At 41.9% G+C, this 14849-nt stretch overlaps 1 protein-coding gene and 1 pseudogene across 1 annotated transcript; both read right to left on the minus strand.

Moving 5' to 3' along the window:
- Positions 1 to 2770: 2770 nt before the first annotated feature.
- On the minus strand, positions 2771 to 14515 carry rbp1.1 (retinol binding protein 1, cellular, tandem duplicate 1). Its single transcript, XM_041173738.1, has 4 exons — positions 13877 to 14515; positions 12944 to 13122; positions 8682 to 8783; positions 2771 to 3771 (listed from the first exon to the last, which is right to left on the minus strand). The coding sequence occupies exons 1-4, from the start codon at positions 14025 to 14027 to the stop codon at positions 3718 to 3720; spliced, it is 486 nt and encodes a 161-aa protein (XP_041029672.1). The 5' UTR covers positions 14028 to 14515; the 3' UTR covers positions 2771 to 3717.
- Positions 5676 to 7323, minus strand: LOC121269226 (annotated as a pseudogene).
- Positions 14516 to 14849: the final 334 nt, after the last annotated feature.

Consider the following 14849-nt stretch of genomic DNA (forward strand, 5'->3'; position numbering starts at 1 on the left):
ATATCGTAGCTTTTCCTGCGCAAAGAGAAATGGGGTTGAGAACAATTGGGTTTCAGGTATCCTTCTCTTGCTTCCAATCTTACAAATTGGATTGTGTATCATGTGATTGATGCATTGCAGGTTGTCCACAAGGGTTCTGGGGAAGCACCCTCCAGGATGGTGAGCACATGCAGATAGAAGGCTCACAGAGGCATGTCATTGGTGGTGCTTTCTGGTGCCCTCAATACCTAGCCCCCTACTGCCCCTCTTCCTCCACGTCCATCCCCAGCCCCAACAGCATCTGAGCTCTGTGTGTGGAAGGGTCAGGGGCCCACAGTGGCCTCTCCACCTGCAGACTAGATGGACTGCAGTGGGGCTATAAGGCATCACTTTATCACACTGAAATGCTCTTTTATTCATGGATGGCACCCTAACCACTGAGGTCCATGTCCCCTCTACCATTCATTGAGGTGAGTGTGAGCAGTTGAGGGTACACTTACTCTGGTGGTGGGGATGAGATCATTCATCGGTTTCCGGCACTGCAGGGCAATTGTCTGATGGAGGCCGTGGGCACTGACCACCCTGGCGATTTCCTCCCATTCAGGGTTGATCACACAACTCAGCCTCCTCCTTTCACCCTTCGGGTACAGGGTGCTCCTCCTGGCCTCCACTAAATTGAGCAATATATCAAGGGAAGCGTCGTTGAATCTGGGGGCCGCAGATCCCTGGGTTCACCAGGCCATCTCCTCCTTCCACGGTGGGTTCGCCACAAAGAAGCTGATGTTCAGGCACCATTTAAATATGGAGCCAGGATATGATGGCAGCGGACACATCATCCAGACTGCCCTGCCACCCAGTACATCGGGAAAGCCCCGATTGCATAATTAATGAGGCCAGCATCGCACGAGTTGGCGCAAATTCCCTCTGGGCTCCACGGCAGGAAACACTGTCGGTTCCCACCCCGGGACTTTGGCCCAGAATGGAAAGTCCTGGCCACAGGCTTCAATCTTATTCTATAACGCCTCTGTAATCGCTTGGTCGCTGAATGCCAAAGACACAGTTCGGTTGTGCAAACATCACTGTCGTTTACAGTTCAAATTAAAACTATTACTTTTCCAAGGGCTTTAACCCAAGAGGATTTATTCATCTCTGCCCTTGACTTCTACCTCATTACAAATAGATTATTTGCCATGGCTCTCAGACTGGATATTAAGGTCATTGACCTAGATAAATTAAAAAAGCAGTCAGACAAATGCTTGTCATATGCGGACTCCATGGACCTGTCACATTTGATCAAATCTGTCAAAACATTTAATCAAGTCTTTTAATATGGGTTATTGCTTTTCAAAAGCTATTGTCAGATGGGATATAATTGACTGCAGTTAAACACACATATCTGGTTTAAGCATGGAATGTCGATGCGCCAGACCAGTTACTGTCATTATACACAATTCCCAATTGAGACTGAACACTTTAATACATAATTTCAATCAAAGTATATAGTGTTACCCAGTCATTCATGTTTTCAACTTCTAATTGCTTAGCATCATGGCTATCATTCCTGCACGTCAGTCATCTGGTACACTCACCACAGGCAGGATTTGATTTTTACCGCTTGTGTCAACAGTAGTGCCCCTCCAGTGCTAAAAACGTATTTTATTCAAAAGCTGCAAAGTAGATTCTAGTGCTACTAGATATCAGTTTACATTCCACTTCAATGTTCTCCCAGCGCTCTTCAAATTGTCACAGTGTTATTCACATTGCCATAGAGGTTTTGGAAAGTGGCCAGACTTCAAACAGCTCTTTACACACTGGTTGAGCTGACAGCACAAAGGCAATGCAGAATTTCTGTCATGGATTTATTTTTACAATGGTATAATATTTTTCCAATGTTGCACTTCCAAGTTTACTTTCAGCAGCCTAGCTGCATACAAGGCAAATGATACTGAAAGTTTGTTCCTAACATTTACCATACAGTACTGATAATATTTTCTGTGTCCCACTCCCCTTCACAGCAGTATGCATTATAATATAATAATCTTGCTTTATATTTGGGAGACAAGTTAACATATAGGGCAGGATTTTTCGCTGAGCCGGTGGGCGCACAACTGACCTACTCGAGCGTAAAATGACGCGCAAAGACGTTGGGCGAGCGTCCCGACATCATCACGCACTCGTGCAATATTTCAGTCAGCAGGTGCACACGGGAGTTGGCAGCGCCCCCACCAACAATTAAAAGTCCTAATAAGGCCATTAACAATCCAATTGATTCAAATTTCTCCTTTCCCATCCAACCTTATGGTTGGCAGGCAGGTGAAAAAGCTTTTTACGAAACCTCATCCACGGGCAGGATGAGGTTTCGAACCGTCATTAAAAAAAAATGTTTAATTCCATCCTAATTTCTAACATGTCCCTGCTCGTATGACAGAGTCACATGAGGGGACATGTTTGTTAACATTTAAAAATCCTTTATTTTTTATTTTCAAAACTGTTCAACTCCCTGAGGCAGCTCTGTGCTTTTCCAACTCGCACCCACGCGCATACGCAAAGTTCACGCTCGCCCTTCTCCACCCCAACACAGGCAGCGCTAAGCGCTGAAGCATGCATTTCACACTGGGCGGGCCTTAATTGGCCCGCCAGAGTGAAATTGAGGTCCAGCCCCAATTGCGGGCAGCAGTCAGCTTCCCGAAAGCTCCCGCACGCCCCAACCAAGCCCGCCCGACGAGGTAAAAATTCTGGCCATAAAGGGTTTTTGGATTATGACTATTAGCGGCATGAACCATGTGTTAAAATATTTAATAAAGATCAGAAAAAATACATCATGTCACAAAATAATTGGAATAGCTATTTGTACAATAAAGAGATTTTCCAATTTAGTTGAAATCAAATGGACCAATATTCAATACTATAAATTGGCTTTTTAATAAACAACCTGTAGAAATTCAGATCTAAGCTCTCAACGCCTTTGCAGACTGTAATGTTTGAATAGAACTAACCACAACAACGTCGGACCAACATTCAAGTTGAATTCAATTGAAATATACTGGCTAATAAAATTTAATTTAGTTATAATTCATTTGGTTGCAAGGTTCAAGTCATAAAAATACTGGGAAGGTGCAGCTTTAAGGATAAATTGCACCACACTTGAAAAGGGAGCAAAAATCATGTTTCTGACACGGCAGCACCAATAAATGATTTACAGTCTGCATTGACCAATCTGGGTGAATGAGGCATGAAAAAAGAGATTTCCTTTACATTCACACAACTAAGTTGGTGACTGTGACAGAGATTTGTAAATGAGAGTGCAATAGAAAAACAGATAGGTATGAAAAGGCACAGACAGAGAGATAGGAAAATAGGAGTGAGAGAGATAGATAAGGTAAAATGAGAAATAAAGCACACACCACAAAGAAAAGCTTGCAGATTCAAACAGCATTCAACTGACTGTAATTTAGTGAACCATTATTAATAGAGAAACATAAATGAGACACCTAACAGATCACACTAGTTTAACTTTCCAATCAAAGAGCAATATAATTGGCCAAGTCACTGCTAATAAAAAATGACATTTAAATTATTTGCATGTAACATTTAAAAAGGTGACCATGTAACTGTCTCCACTGATATTATGAACAGCTTTACACTTCGTATTAAAAGGGTTTCGTGACCGTAGAGATCCTCCAGCTTTAGCCAACATGTCTCCTTTATGTTTTGTCTTCAGTCATGTGCTGAGGCTCTTCACTGTACTTTTTTAAAGACCTGTTTACTTGTTACCTCTCCAACCCGCAGTTCCTGGAAGTGGGTGAGGAAGAGAGCGAGAGAGAAAATACAGCAGTTAAAATCTCTAAGTGTATTTACAAGATCATTCCATTTAGGATTTTATATATTCTTTTTGACAATAACATTTTGGGGCATTCTCTAACTGGCCTGGATGGTCTTGAATCCTACTGTAGGTAGCAAAGTTTCAGGCATGGCAATAGAGTATCGAAATTGAGAACTGCAAGAGTTGGGGTTTGCACAGATGATGTCAGATTCTCCTAGGTTGAATAAGGCATGTGAAGCATAAGAATCTGATAGTGAACCATGCAGTTCAAGTGAATCTCAAGTTTTATCCCTGCTCTATGCTTAGTTAGCTTACTTAATTTCAATAAGCTTCAATTACCTTCGTCAGATTAGAGAAGGGATCAGAAACAGCCAGTGATCCCTGGAACACTGCATCCCCGGATGCTGAATGAGCATAGATTCAGTCTCAGCTCATTGGATAAACTGCCAATCAATAATCATTGTTCCAGCCTCATACTTAGTGAACAGACCCTTGAATATGAAATCCAAGTGATGCAAGCACCAACCACTGGCTTTAGGAGGAGCGGAGAGAAAGTATTTTGAGATGTCAAATGCAAAAACAATGCTAATGCTTTTTGAAGTTTGCCACATGGTACAGGTACAAATTATAAAGTAGGCATCTCTGGTTCAAATTTAAACTCTAATCATGATTTGGAAGGGCCGGCAATGAGGTGAATTGGAAACTCATCCACTGTTCCAGAAATGAAGCTAGGATTATTTTATTATCCTACACTTCATCTAAATCCCACTGGTTGACTTCACACCTGGAACAGTCAGGTGGGAAAATGATACAGTCCCGAGAATATCAGGGTTGACATCAGGTTGGTGATGGAATTGGCTTCTCGGTTGTCTTATGTCCAAGGGGAGAGCCCTGTTCCTCCTGTCCCCGTAAGGGAAGTGCAGAACCATGTTTGTGCTTCTACTGGCCCTGCGCCCTTTTCCCAATATCCTTATCTATTGAGAAAGCTGCAGTGACTTTCCCACTTAGACCACCAGTTAAGATTGCAGTCGGGTCTCAATGGCATCATTGGGATCCAACATAATTACATAATAAAGAATTCAGCTGCCAGCTTTGTTGGGGTGGTATCCTTGCTGCTTACTTAGAGCACAACAGGTGAGTTTCATGCATGTTTCAGTGGGTAAGTAATGTGGGCAATTTTAACTGCCCATCCATCTGGTTTCTGCCTGGTGGGTAGAGTTAAAATTGCTGAAATATATTAAATTCAAAGTTGATAAGTGCACGTTTACCATCAAATGAACCAGTTAGTGAATCCAAATAGCAACCGTTAAAGGTTTACTAACTGAATAAGAAGCACCACTGCAATTGGAATTCTGGGTTTATTTCCTCATTCACATTCCTGTCCATGTTTGGCCAAACTTTAAGTTAAAAAAGTAATGGTTTTATGTGTGAAATATAGCATGGGCAGGCAAGTGCCCTTTGCCCTTTAGACATGCCACTTAATTCAGTAACTGGGAATTATGCAGAGTAATACAGGTTAATTTGTGGTATTTTTTGTTCTTTCAACATAGAAGTGGATGATCCACCTGCTTGTATGGTGAAGAGAACCAACATACACAAATGACTCGTGTGTGAGCAGATTTGCTTTTAACCAAATATCGACTAATTTGTTTTAATGCTTAAGATGCTTAATTAATTTTGCAGAAAGTGAAATCTTCTGCAAAATAGTTGAATCTGAAAAAGTGGAAACCAAGTGAGAGAGTGAAGAGACAGTAGTCCAATGAGATTTGACTCAGTTAATTAAATGTGACCACATTCATTAATCACCAGTGCTTTCAAATGGGAGGGGAATACTGATTTATCGTTAACTGATAACATCTGTTCAAAGCGAGCTTAATCATAAACCAGTACTATTGTTTTGGCTGAACTGGTGTTTTTTTTAAATTTTCCAAACCATAACTTTATTTGTTGTGTAGATACACTGGTAGTTTATGAAGTGCTGGAGGAAGCCATTGTGGAATGTCTGGGTTTCAGGATGGTCCCTTTGTGGAATCCATTCCTGAGTCGGCGATACACCACCTTCAGGTGCCTCATGTGGCCTGTACCAGTTGTGTTTCTCCTTTTGGCCTTAGCACTCCAGTTATACTTCCTCTTTCTCTTGGCAGGATAGGCACATTTACCGCAGGTTGATTTCTGCAGGTGAAATGCCCCACATCACCGGCAAAGAGTGTGGGTCTTGTTCCACCTCTTACCGAATGACGATGTTCCCTCCGTTATTTTCACTGCACGCTCGAGTGATGAAGTTGATTTCCTTGCCAGTTACCTTGTGCCTCTGTGAATCATTTAATAGCTTAACTCCTTCGTGATAATGTCATAACGGACCGCATTTTGGAACATAATATATAAGGAAGGAGTTAAAATTCCTACCCATGAATTCCAACATTTCTAACTACCTGCAAGAGATTTCCTTAGCGTATTTGCATCTATTGGTGACATTAGCACTGCAATTTCCTCCCTGTATTCTAGATATTATACAACAGCTACTAATATTTACGAGGTCATTGTGAATGAAATATTAAAGTTGCAAAATTTGCCTCCATCACACCCAGTTTTTTGGCACTGGGTGTGCTGCTTTGCCTTCAAAATAGCACTTGCGCACTTCTGGTGCCAACCGTGCCAGAGACCATTTTGGTGATGACATGGGGCGTCCGCTGGAGGTATGTCGAGTAGGCAGAGTCTGACACAATCATCATGCAACATTGATTTAACACCAGTTCTGCCATTTTGGGGCTATTCTGCCATTTTAGGGCTCAATGCTTCATCTAACTCCCTCTCAAACACACTGCTTGAACATGTGTTCAGCAGCAGGAAAGAACAACCAACCACCATCCCCACAATCAGTGCTGTTTAAAGTGATCATTAACTACATCCAGGTTAGTTGCTGATTGATTGATAGATACTGGCTCTTCTTGTGATTTCCAAAGTGTTTTGTGGCTTCCAGAGTTGTTTAAAGTTGCTGACATATGCAAGGAGTGTGTGGCAGGTGCTGTAGGACTTTGTCTTTACTTCGTTGATTCTGCACAAACACTTCCTCCCAGGTATGGATGTGGTAACTTGTATGTCCACATCATCAGGGAGAATGAGCAGAGGCAATACAAACTGCCAGAACGGGGAGGTGGTGGTGATTCTCAGCAGGAGGCCATTCCACTTTGGTTGTTCAGGAGACAATTCTCCTACCTCAGCCTCAGCAAGGAACAGTGTGTCAGATGTCATTGTGGCACAATGGATGTCCTCGCTGAAATATGCCACCCATTGCAGCATAACTCCTACTTCAGAGCAGGGTGAGGACTGCATTGTCATTGCCAGTGAGGGTGAACTTCTCTGTGTCTACCTCCTTCCAAGCTGGAGCAGGTGACATTTGCATCATCTCCCAGTTTGCCGACCACTGTTGGCATAAAGGAGATCACTGAGGGTCTGTATTCAAAGAGAGGTGAATACATGTCATTCTCTCCTTCCAGAGGTAAGGAGATGGTGGCAAGCATGTGGCTTCACAAGGATTGAAGGTTTCCCCCATGGTTACCATTGACTGTATGTGCATCACTTTATGGAACCTGCATGCCAACCCTGGGATGTAATGCAAATGAAAGGGATTCCTCAATGCCCAGCTGGTGTGAGACCGCATGCAGCACATGCAGGTCAATGCCCAGTATCCTGGCAGCATTTGTAATGCAGCAAACAGTTGTGGCATCTGCATTGAACCACCATCACAAATCAGAGGTTTGGTACTGAGCGACAATGGATTTCTTCGGTGGCTTATGAGTCCATTGCAAACCTGGGCAGTATGGGTATAATGAAAGCCATGCAGCCACACAAAGTGTCATCCAACAGACCACTGGGGTGCTTAAATAATATTTCCACTACCTGGACTGCCCTGAAGGAGGCCTGCAGTATTCTCCAGAGCACATACCATGATTCATGGTGGTCTCCTGCATAATGCACAACCTCATCATCATGAGGCACAGCCCCTGCCAGCAGGTATAGGGTGAGCAGCTGAGGAGGAGGCAACCAACACAGCCTTTTTTGGTCATGTTGTCTGGGATCACCTCAGCTGACTGCAGTGCCAGTGAACACAATTCCACCAGTGCTAGTCTTGTCCTCTGCCCTGGCTGCAGGCTATTCTACCACGTGCTGAACCTGCTTCTAAGCAATATTTTAAAGTTCAGTGTCAGTATTTGAACTGGTGGTTGCGAGTGTGGGAGTGAGTGATGGCATTTCTTCTTCATCATTGTCTTCCTGCTCTTTCACCTCTTCTTCTTCCACCACTGCCTGCCCAAATTGCAGAATTGGGTATCTGAAAGGAGAAAGACACAAGGGTGAAGTGGTGGGGAAGGGAGCAGGGGAAAGCACGGGCTACATGCTCACACCATATGCAGTTTGTAAATCAGAAATGATTTCTCTCCTCTTCTTAGACCAGGGCCTTCAGTGCAATGTGGAAAATCTTGGAGCCCACTCTGTCAATTTGTACCATTCTTGTGCCTTTCCCATGTCAAAATCACTAAAATAACTTACAGAACCTGCTCCACCCAAAAAGCTCCTCCCCTTTAACAGAGGCAGCCTTGCATTCAGTAGTGCAGGCTAGCTTGAACTCATGCTAGCCTCTTATGATTTTGCACCCCCTGCTCAGGCATGCAGCCACTCAACAGCACACTCAGCATCAACTGAACACTGCTATCATTTAAATTGGGAGGAGGCAGCTTGAAGTTTGCATCAGGAGTTATGGAATTTCTTGGTCTACATGCAGTAAGTTTCAAACAGCAAAAACAAATTGTAATTCCTTTCAAAAATACAAATCATCTGAATATACAAGTAGCACTATATTATCCAGCAACAAATGACATACCAGATGCAGTTCATCGCCTTCTATCCAGTGAGTCCATCCTCGACCCTGTTTCTCTCCTCTTTGTACACACACAAGTTTATCACCTTCCCAATTCACTGTGGTCTAAAATAAATTAAAACAATGTCAAATGCCTATAACAAAAGCTATTTAAAACAGGTTTCAGATTTGCACTTGACTTATTGATTGGCCAGAATAATTCAAGCTCCCTTATTGACTTAAGGACTTAATTCAGGAGTACTTTTTATAGGCTTCATAGTTCTGCTTGCACAGTTGTAGCCCCAATTACAAAATTGTGAAAAGGCTCTACTCAGCTGAAATGTTCATTTTTGGGCATACTTTAATTCAGATAATAATCAGCCATTTTGATGCAGTCCACTATAGTTCAGCTCCATTAAATGAATGAAGCATGACTGGCTAAGTCCATGAATTGTTCCACATCCTGCAAAAGTAATTAGGTATCTTAAATACTCCAAAAAGCCCTACTGCTAATACTTGAAATATTCTTTTGTGGAAGAATCATCAGGCACAATTCCATCAAATTTTCAACATTTCCTAAATTTTACCTGAAATTTCCATGTCTACATTCCAAACTATTGGTTTTTTTAGAATTGTTATTTCATATAATCATTGACATGTGATAGGTAAAGTCTTTTGGACTGACAATAAAAAATCTGATTTTCACACAATTAACTAAAATTTTTAAATATACAATATGAGTGTAATAAAAGAGACACCCTGAGTTGAATTGGCCACATGATCTTAGTCTTCAGGACTCTAGCTTTAATAAACTAATTCCTTCTGTGCATTATAAACAACAAAGCCGTAAACCTAGTAGAAGATAAGCTATACACTGCCACCAACTCAGATAACCGGAGTGTGTTTGACCTAACAAACTGACTGCAGAGAGGAAGTTTATTTCATCCTCCAACTTACTTCATCTTAATGGGGACTAATATTTGCTCAAAACAGAAATCACTTTTAAAACAAAAGCTTTTTTTAAAGTATTACACAGCTTTTTCATCATGAGCAACTTCAATAACTGTAGCTCAAATTACAGCTAATAGGCTACAGAGCTGGTAAACTGGTAGCTCTATGCAGCCACCACTGGTTCAAACACACACTGGCATATACATCTGCAGCTGCTATGTAAAGAATAAGAAATTGTATTCATATAGCCCCTTTCACAACCTCACTATGTCTCAAAACACTATAGCAAATTAATTACTTCTGCAGGGAAAAGTGACAACCAATTTGCGCACAGCAATTTTCACAAACAACAATGAAATAAATGACCAATTAAACTGCACAGTTAGTATTGGTTAAGGGATAACTTTTGGCCAGAGCACCGGGAGAACTCTGTTCCTCTTTGAACAGTGCCGCAAAATCCTTTATGTCCACCTGAGGTGGCAGGCAGGACCCAATTTTAATGCCTCAAGCAAAAGCTATCACCTCCAGCAGGGCAACACCCCTCAGTACAGCACCAGGAGTGCCAGGCAATACTAAGTGCTCAACTCCTGGAGTAGGGGTTGCTGTACTCTTCAGCTCAAACAGTTTTTCCCTGTATGTTGCTGAAAGTGTGACCTGATAATGGTGCTGTAAGGGAAACAACATTTGGGATCTGAGTAGACTGGGCAACCAGCAGGTTATCTCCTGAACCAATAAGATTTAATGATTGGGAAATAACTGCAGAACAACCGAATGATTTAAAGGAGAATTAATTTAAAGTCAAAGCAGGCACAAAAACATAAATAAGGGGAGAGAAAGAAAGATTGGATTGAGAGAAAAAGGGAGGAAAAGTAATAATTCTTTTTTGAAATTTGGCTTCCTTGAAATCTCCAAAAACAATTCAAAATCTGAAGGAATGAGAATTTACTCTTGTATTTGTTGAATTTTCAGTGCCAGAAATTAACATATATCACATTATTAAAAGGGGGTACATTCGTTTGTAATTTCTTGTCCTAAATACCTCTGGCAGGTTTAGTTTGTAACCAGCCAATAATTACAGCATTTTCACAACATTCAATACAAGTCAATATTGAGGTAGACAGTGAAATCATTTTTGCAAAGCTAAGGATGGAGCAGCACAACTGGAACATTCATTTTGAATACTGGCATTTAACCGTGTATATATTAATATATGCCACCTGCTTTACAGTATTGCCAAATGTGATTAAATGTATAAAAAAAACAGAATTACCTGGAAAAACTCAGCAGGTCTGGCAGCATCGGCGGAGAAGAAAAGAGTTGACGTTTCGAATCCTCATGACCCTTCGACAGAACTGTCGAAGGGTCATGAGGACTCGAAACGTCAACTCTTTTCTTCTCCGCCGATGCTGCCAGACCTGCTGAGTTTTTCCAGGTAATTCTGTTTTTGTTTTGGATTTCCAGCATCTGCAGTTTTTTTGTTTTTATCTCTGTGATTAAATGTATTCCTGGCAGTAGCATCATATGATTTGCCCACATGCTCCAGTCATTCCTGGGCTAACACATCCATCCTTTTGACTTCCTGGGCCAACTGGAAAGCTAAAAGATTTGTTACCCATTTGGATGATGCTTGACTGTCAGTCAGACAGCCTTTTTGTCCCCCATTTTCAATATTTTTATATCTGATAAAGAGAAATGTTCAAAGGTTTTTTTTAAAACTACCTTTTTTAATGTCCCTATGATTTTTCTTCAGGATTGCACACAGCAGTGTCCTAGAGGTTGGTAATCAATCCTTGGAGGCTACAGACCAACCCTGAAGAGTTTGCAATCCTATATATATACTTCGCCTGAAGTTACCGAACTATGTACACATAAATACCACCAGCACCATCTGGCTCACCATTATCTTGTCAGTAAAACATGGCCCAAATCTTTTTTTTAATTAAGTTAAGGGATGTGGGCATCACTGGCTAGGCCAGCATTAATAGCCCATACCTAATTGCCCTTGAGAAGGTGATAGTGAGCTGCCTTCTTGAATCGCTGCAGTCCCTGTGGCATAGGTACACCTACAGTGCTGTTCGGAAGGGAGTTCCAGGATTTTGATCCCAAGCAACAGTTAAGGAATGGCAATATATTTCCAAGTCAGGATGGTGAGTGACTGGGAGGGGAACTTCCAGGTGGTGGTGTTCCCATCTATCTGCAGCCCTTGTCCTTTTAGGGTTTGGAAGGTGCTGCCTAAGGAACCTTGGTGAGTTTCTGCAGTGCATCTTGCAGATGGTACACACTGCTGCCATTGTTCATCAGTGGAAGAGGGAGTGAATGTTTGCAGATGTGGTGCCAATCAAGCGGGCTGCTTTGTCCTGGGCGATGTCAAGCTTCTTGAGTGTTGTTGGAACTGCACTCATCCAGGCAAGTGGGGAGTATTCCATTACACTCCTGACTTGAGTCTCGTAGATAATGGACAGACTTTGGGGAGTCACGAGGTGAGTTACTTGCCTCAGGATTCTGAGCTTCTGACCTGCTCTTGTAGCCACAGCATTTACATGGCTAGTCCAGTTCAGTTTCTGGTCAATGGTGACCCCCGGGATGTTGATAGTGGGTATTCAGTGATGGTAATACCATTGAATGTCAAGGGGAATTGGTTAGATTCTCTCTTGTTGGATGATCATTACCTGGCACTTGTGTGGCGCAAATGTTATTTGCCACTTGTCAGCCCAAGCCTGGATATTGTCCAGGTCTTGCTGCATTTGGACATGGACTGCATCAGTATCTGAGGAGTCATGAATGGTGCTGAAGATTCATCAGCAAACATCCCTACTTCTGACCTTATAATGGAAGGTAGGTCATTGACGAAACAGCTGAAGATGGTTGGGCCTAGGACACTACCCCGAGGAACTCCAGCAGTGATGTCCTGGAACTGAGATGATTGACCTCCAATAACCATCTGCCTTTATGCTAAGTATGATTCCAACCAGTGGAGAGTTTTCCCCCTGATTCCCATTGACTCCAGTTTTGCTAGGGCTCTTTGATCTCATATTTGTTCAAAGGCTGCCTTGATGTCAAGGGCAGTCACTCTCACCTCACCTCTGGAGTTCAGCTCTTTTGTCCATGTTTCAACCAATCTGTCTGGGAACGTACTTACAGAAAGCACTTGTATCCATTGCGAATTTGACTCAATGCAAACTATTAGAGCGCTAGATACAACACAAAATGCCATATTGTCCTCACACTGGTCTATGCCTAGTTTGGCAATATTTCCAATGCTTATTCAGAATACGAATATCAAAATCCATCCTGACCAGAAGCTTAGCAGGATCCGATTGGTGCACAATGCTTACCATACATTGGCGGTCATCTATCCCGGTTAAATCCTCAGGAAACTCCTTGCCAATATCGAATTCCATGAGATAATTACGGAGGCTGCTGATGGTTTTAATGACTATGTGATCTCCCTTCTGAACAATGTCCTTGTCTGGTTTCAGCAAAGTTGCAATTTTCCGCAAAGCAATGTTTACATCTGTTTAAAAAAGAGGGAAAATAAAATAACATATATTCGACTGAAACACAAGACAAAACATTGAGTCTTAATGACATATTGTATAAAAAGAGAATTTCAATTCAATTAGCATTCTCTCGCCTGGATCTCTTACACTCATATACAGTAAATGCAGTATTACAAATTACCTCCGTAATAACACTGACATCAATCGAAATGAAGGCTCGGATGTTCGCAAGGATCAGATTCATGAAATAAGTTCAATCCTCTGTAAGTATCTGAACTGGTATTAATGAAAGACTTGCATTTATCTTGCATCTTTCATCGCTCCTGATCGCCTCAAACTTCCATAACCAATTAAACACTTCAGAAGTTTTGTTACGTATTAATAACGTGTTCTTAATAGATATCAGCAACAATTTTCTTTTAAAAAGATAAAGCCCCACTTAAATCGATTCCACCCCAAAGCACAGAAACACCTCAACATACAAGATTTATAATGCAAGGAAAATGGCATTTTCCATTTGCCACCTTACTGTTAATTCTCAAATCAGCAGTTGAAATGTTGTGTCAGACTGAGTGCAAAACCTAAAACAAAATGCTGCCGATGCTGGAAATCTGAAATAAAAACAGGAAATGCTGGAAAAACTCAGCAGGTCTGGCAGCATCTGTGGAGAGAGAAACAGGGTTAACGTTTCGAGTCTATGTGACTTCTTCAGAGCTGCAAAGCTATAAAGTTCTGGTTATACACAAACACCAGTGGTCAGATTTTTACCTAGCGCTTTCAGGTACTCTTCGAAATTCTCATTGGATATCATTTTCCAGTATCCGCTGAAATCAGTTGACATTTCTAAGGCTTCAGAAACAGAAGAGCTGGAGCTTCGGCCACGCTTCGCAGACTTGTCCTCAGTGAGTTGAATAAACATGTAGCGACAAAAGCCCAACACACTTTATCAGCCACAAATGTGAGACGCTTGATCCGATTATTTGGAGAATGCTGCAATGAGTTTTCAGGTCAGACTCAGAAATCTCTTTAGCTGAAATCAATGACGCTCATTAAGCAGCCTTTTATTATAGTCTTCAGTGTCTCACAAACGGTTTAGTTCATGCTTTGATTTGTTTTTCTCTTGTAAATAGAATATTCCCGGTTGCAATGTTACGTAACTGAGAGTTCAACGTGTTTTAGTAGATTACAAAACAGGGAGACGTGCTTGTATTGTCATAACAAGATGAGAGCCCGGCTCAAATGGTTTGTTGGGATTGCATACTCTTCGAACCGTTAGCCAAGCGAAAAAACTCGTTTATTTGCATATAGAACCATAGAAAAGTTACAGCACAGAAGGAGGCCATTCGGCCCATCTTGTCCATGCCAGCCCGAGGACACCCAGGTGCCCTTTCTAATCCTACCTTCCTGCACCCAGCCCATAGCCCTGTAGCTTACAGCACTTTAGATGCAGATCCAGGTACTTTTTAAAAGAGTTTAATGTTTCTGCCTCCACCACCAACTTGGGCAGCAAATTCCAGACACCGAATACCTCTGCATAAAAAAGTTCTTCCTCATGTCCCCCCTGCACCTTCTGCCACTTATCTTGAATCTATGTCCTCTGATTCTAGAATTCTAGGGAAACAATTTTATCCTGTCCACTCTATCTATTCCCCTGATAATTTTGTACACCTCAATCAAGTCACCTCTCAGCCTTCTTTGTTCTGAGGAAAATAACCACAACCTATCCAATCTCTCCTCGTAG

This window comes from Carcharodon carcharias, chromosome 2 (genome assembly GCF_017639515.1).
Source record: "Carcharodon carcharias isolate sCarCar2 chromosome 2, sCarCar2.pri, whole genome shotgun sequence".
Classification (NCBI taxonomy): Eukaryota; Metazoa; Chordata; class Chondrichthyes; order Lamniformes; family Lamnidae; genus Carcharodon; species Carcharodon carcharias.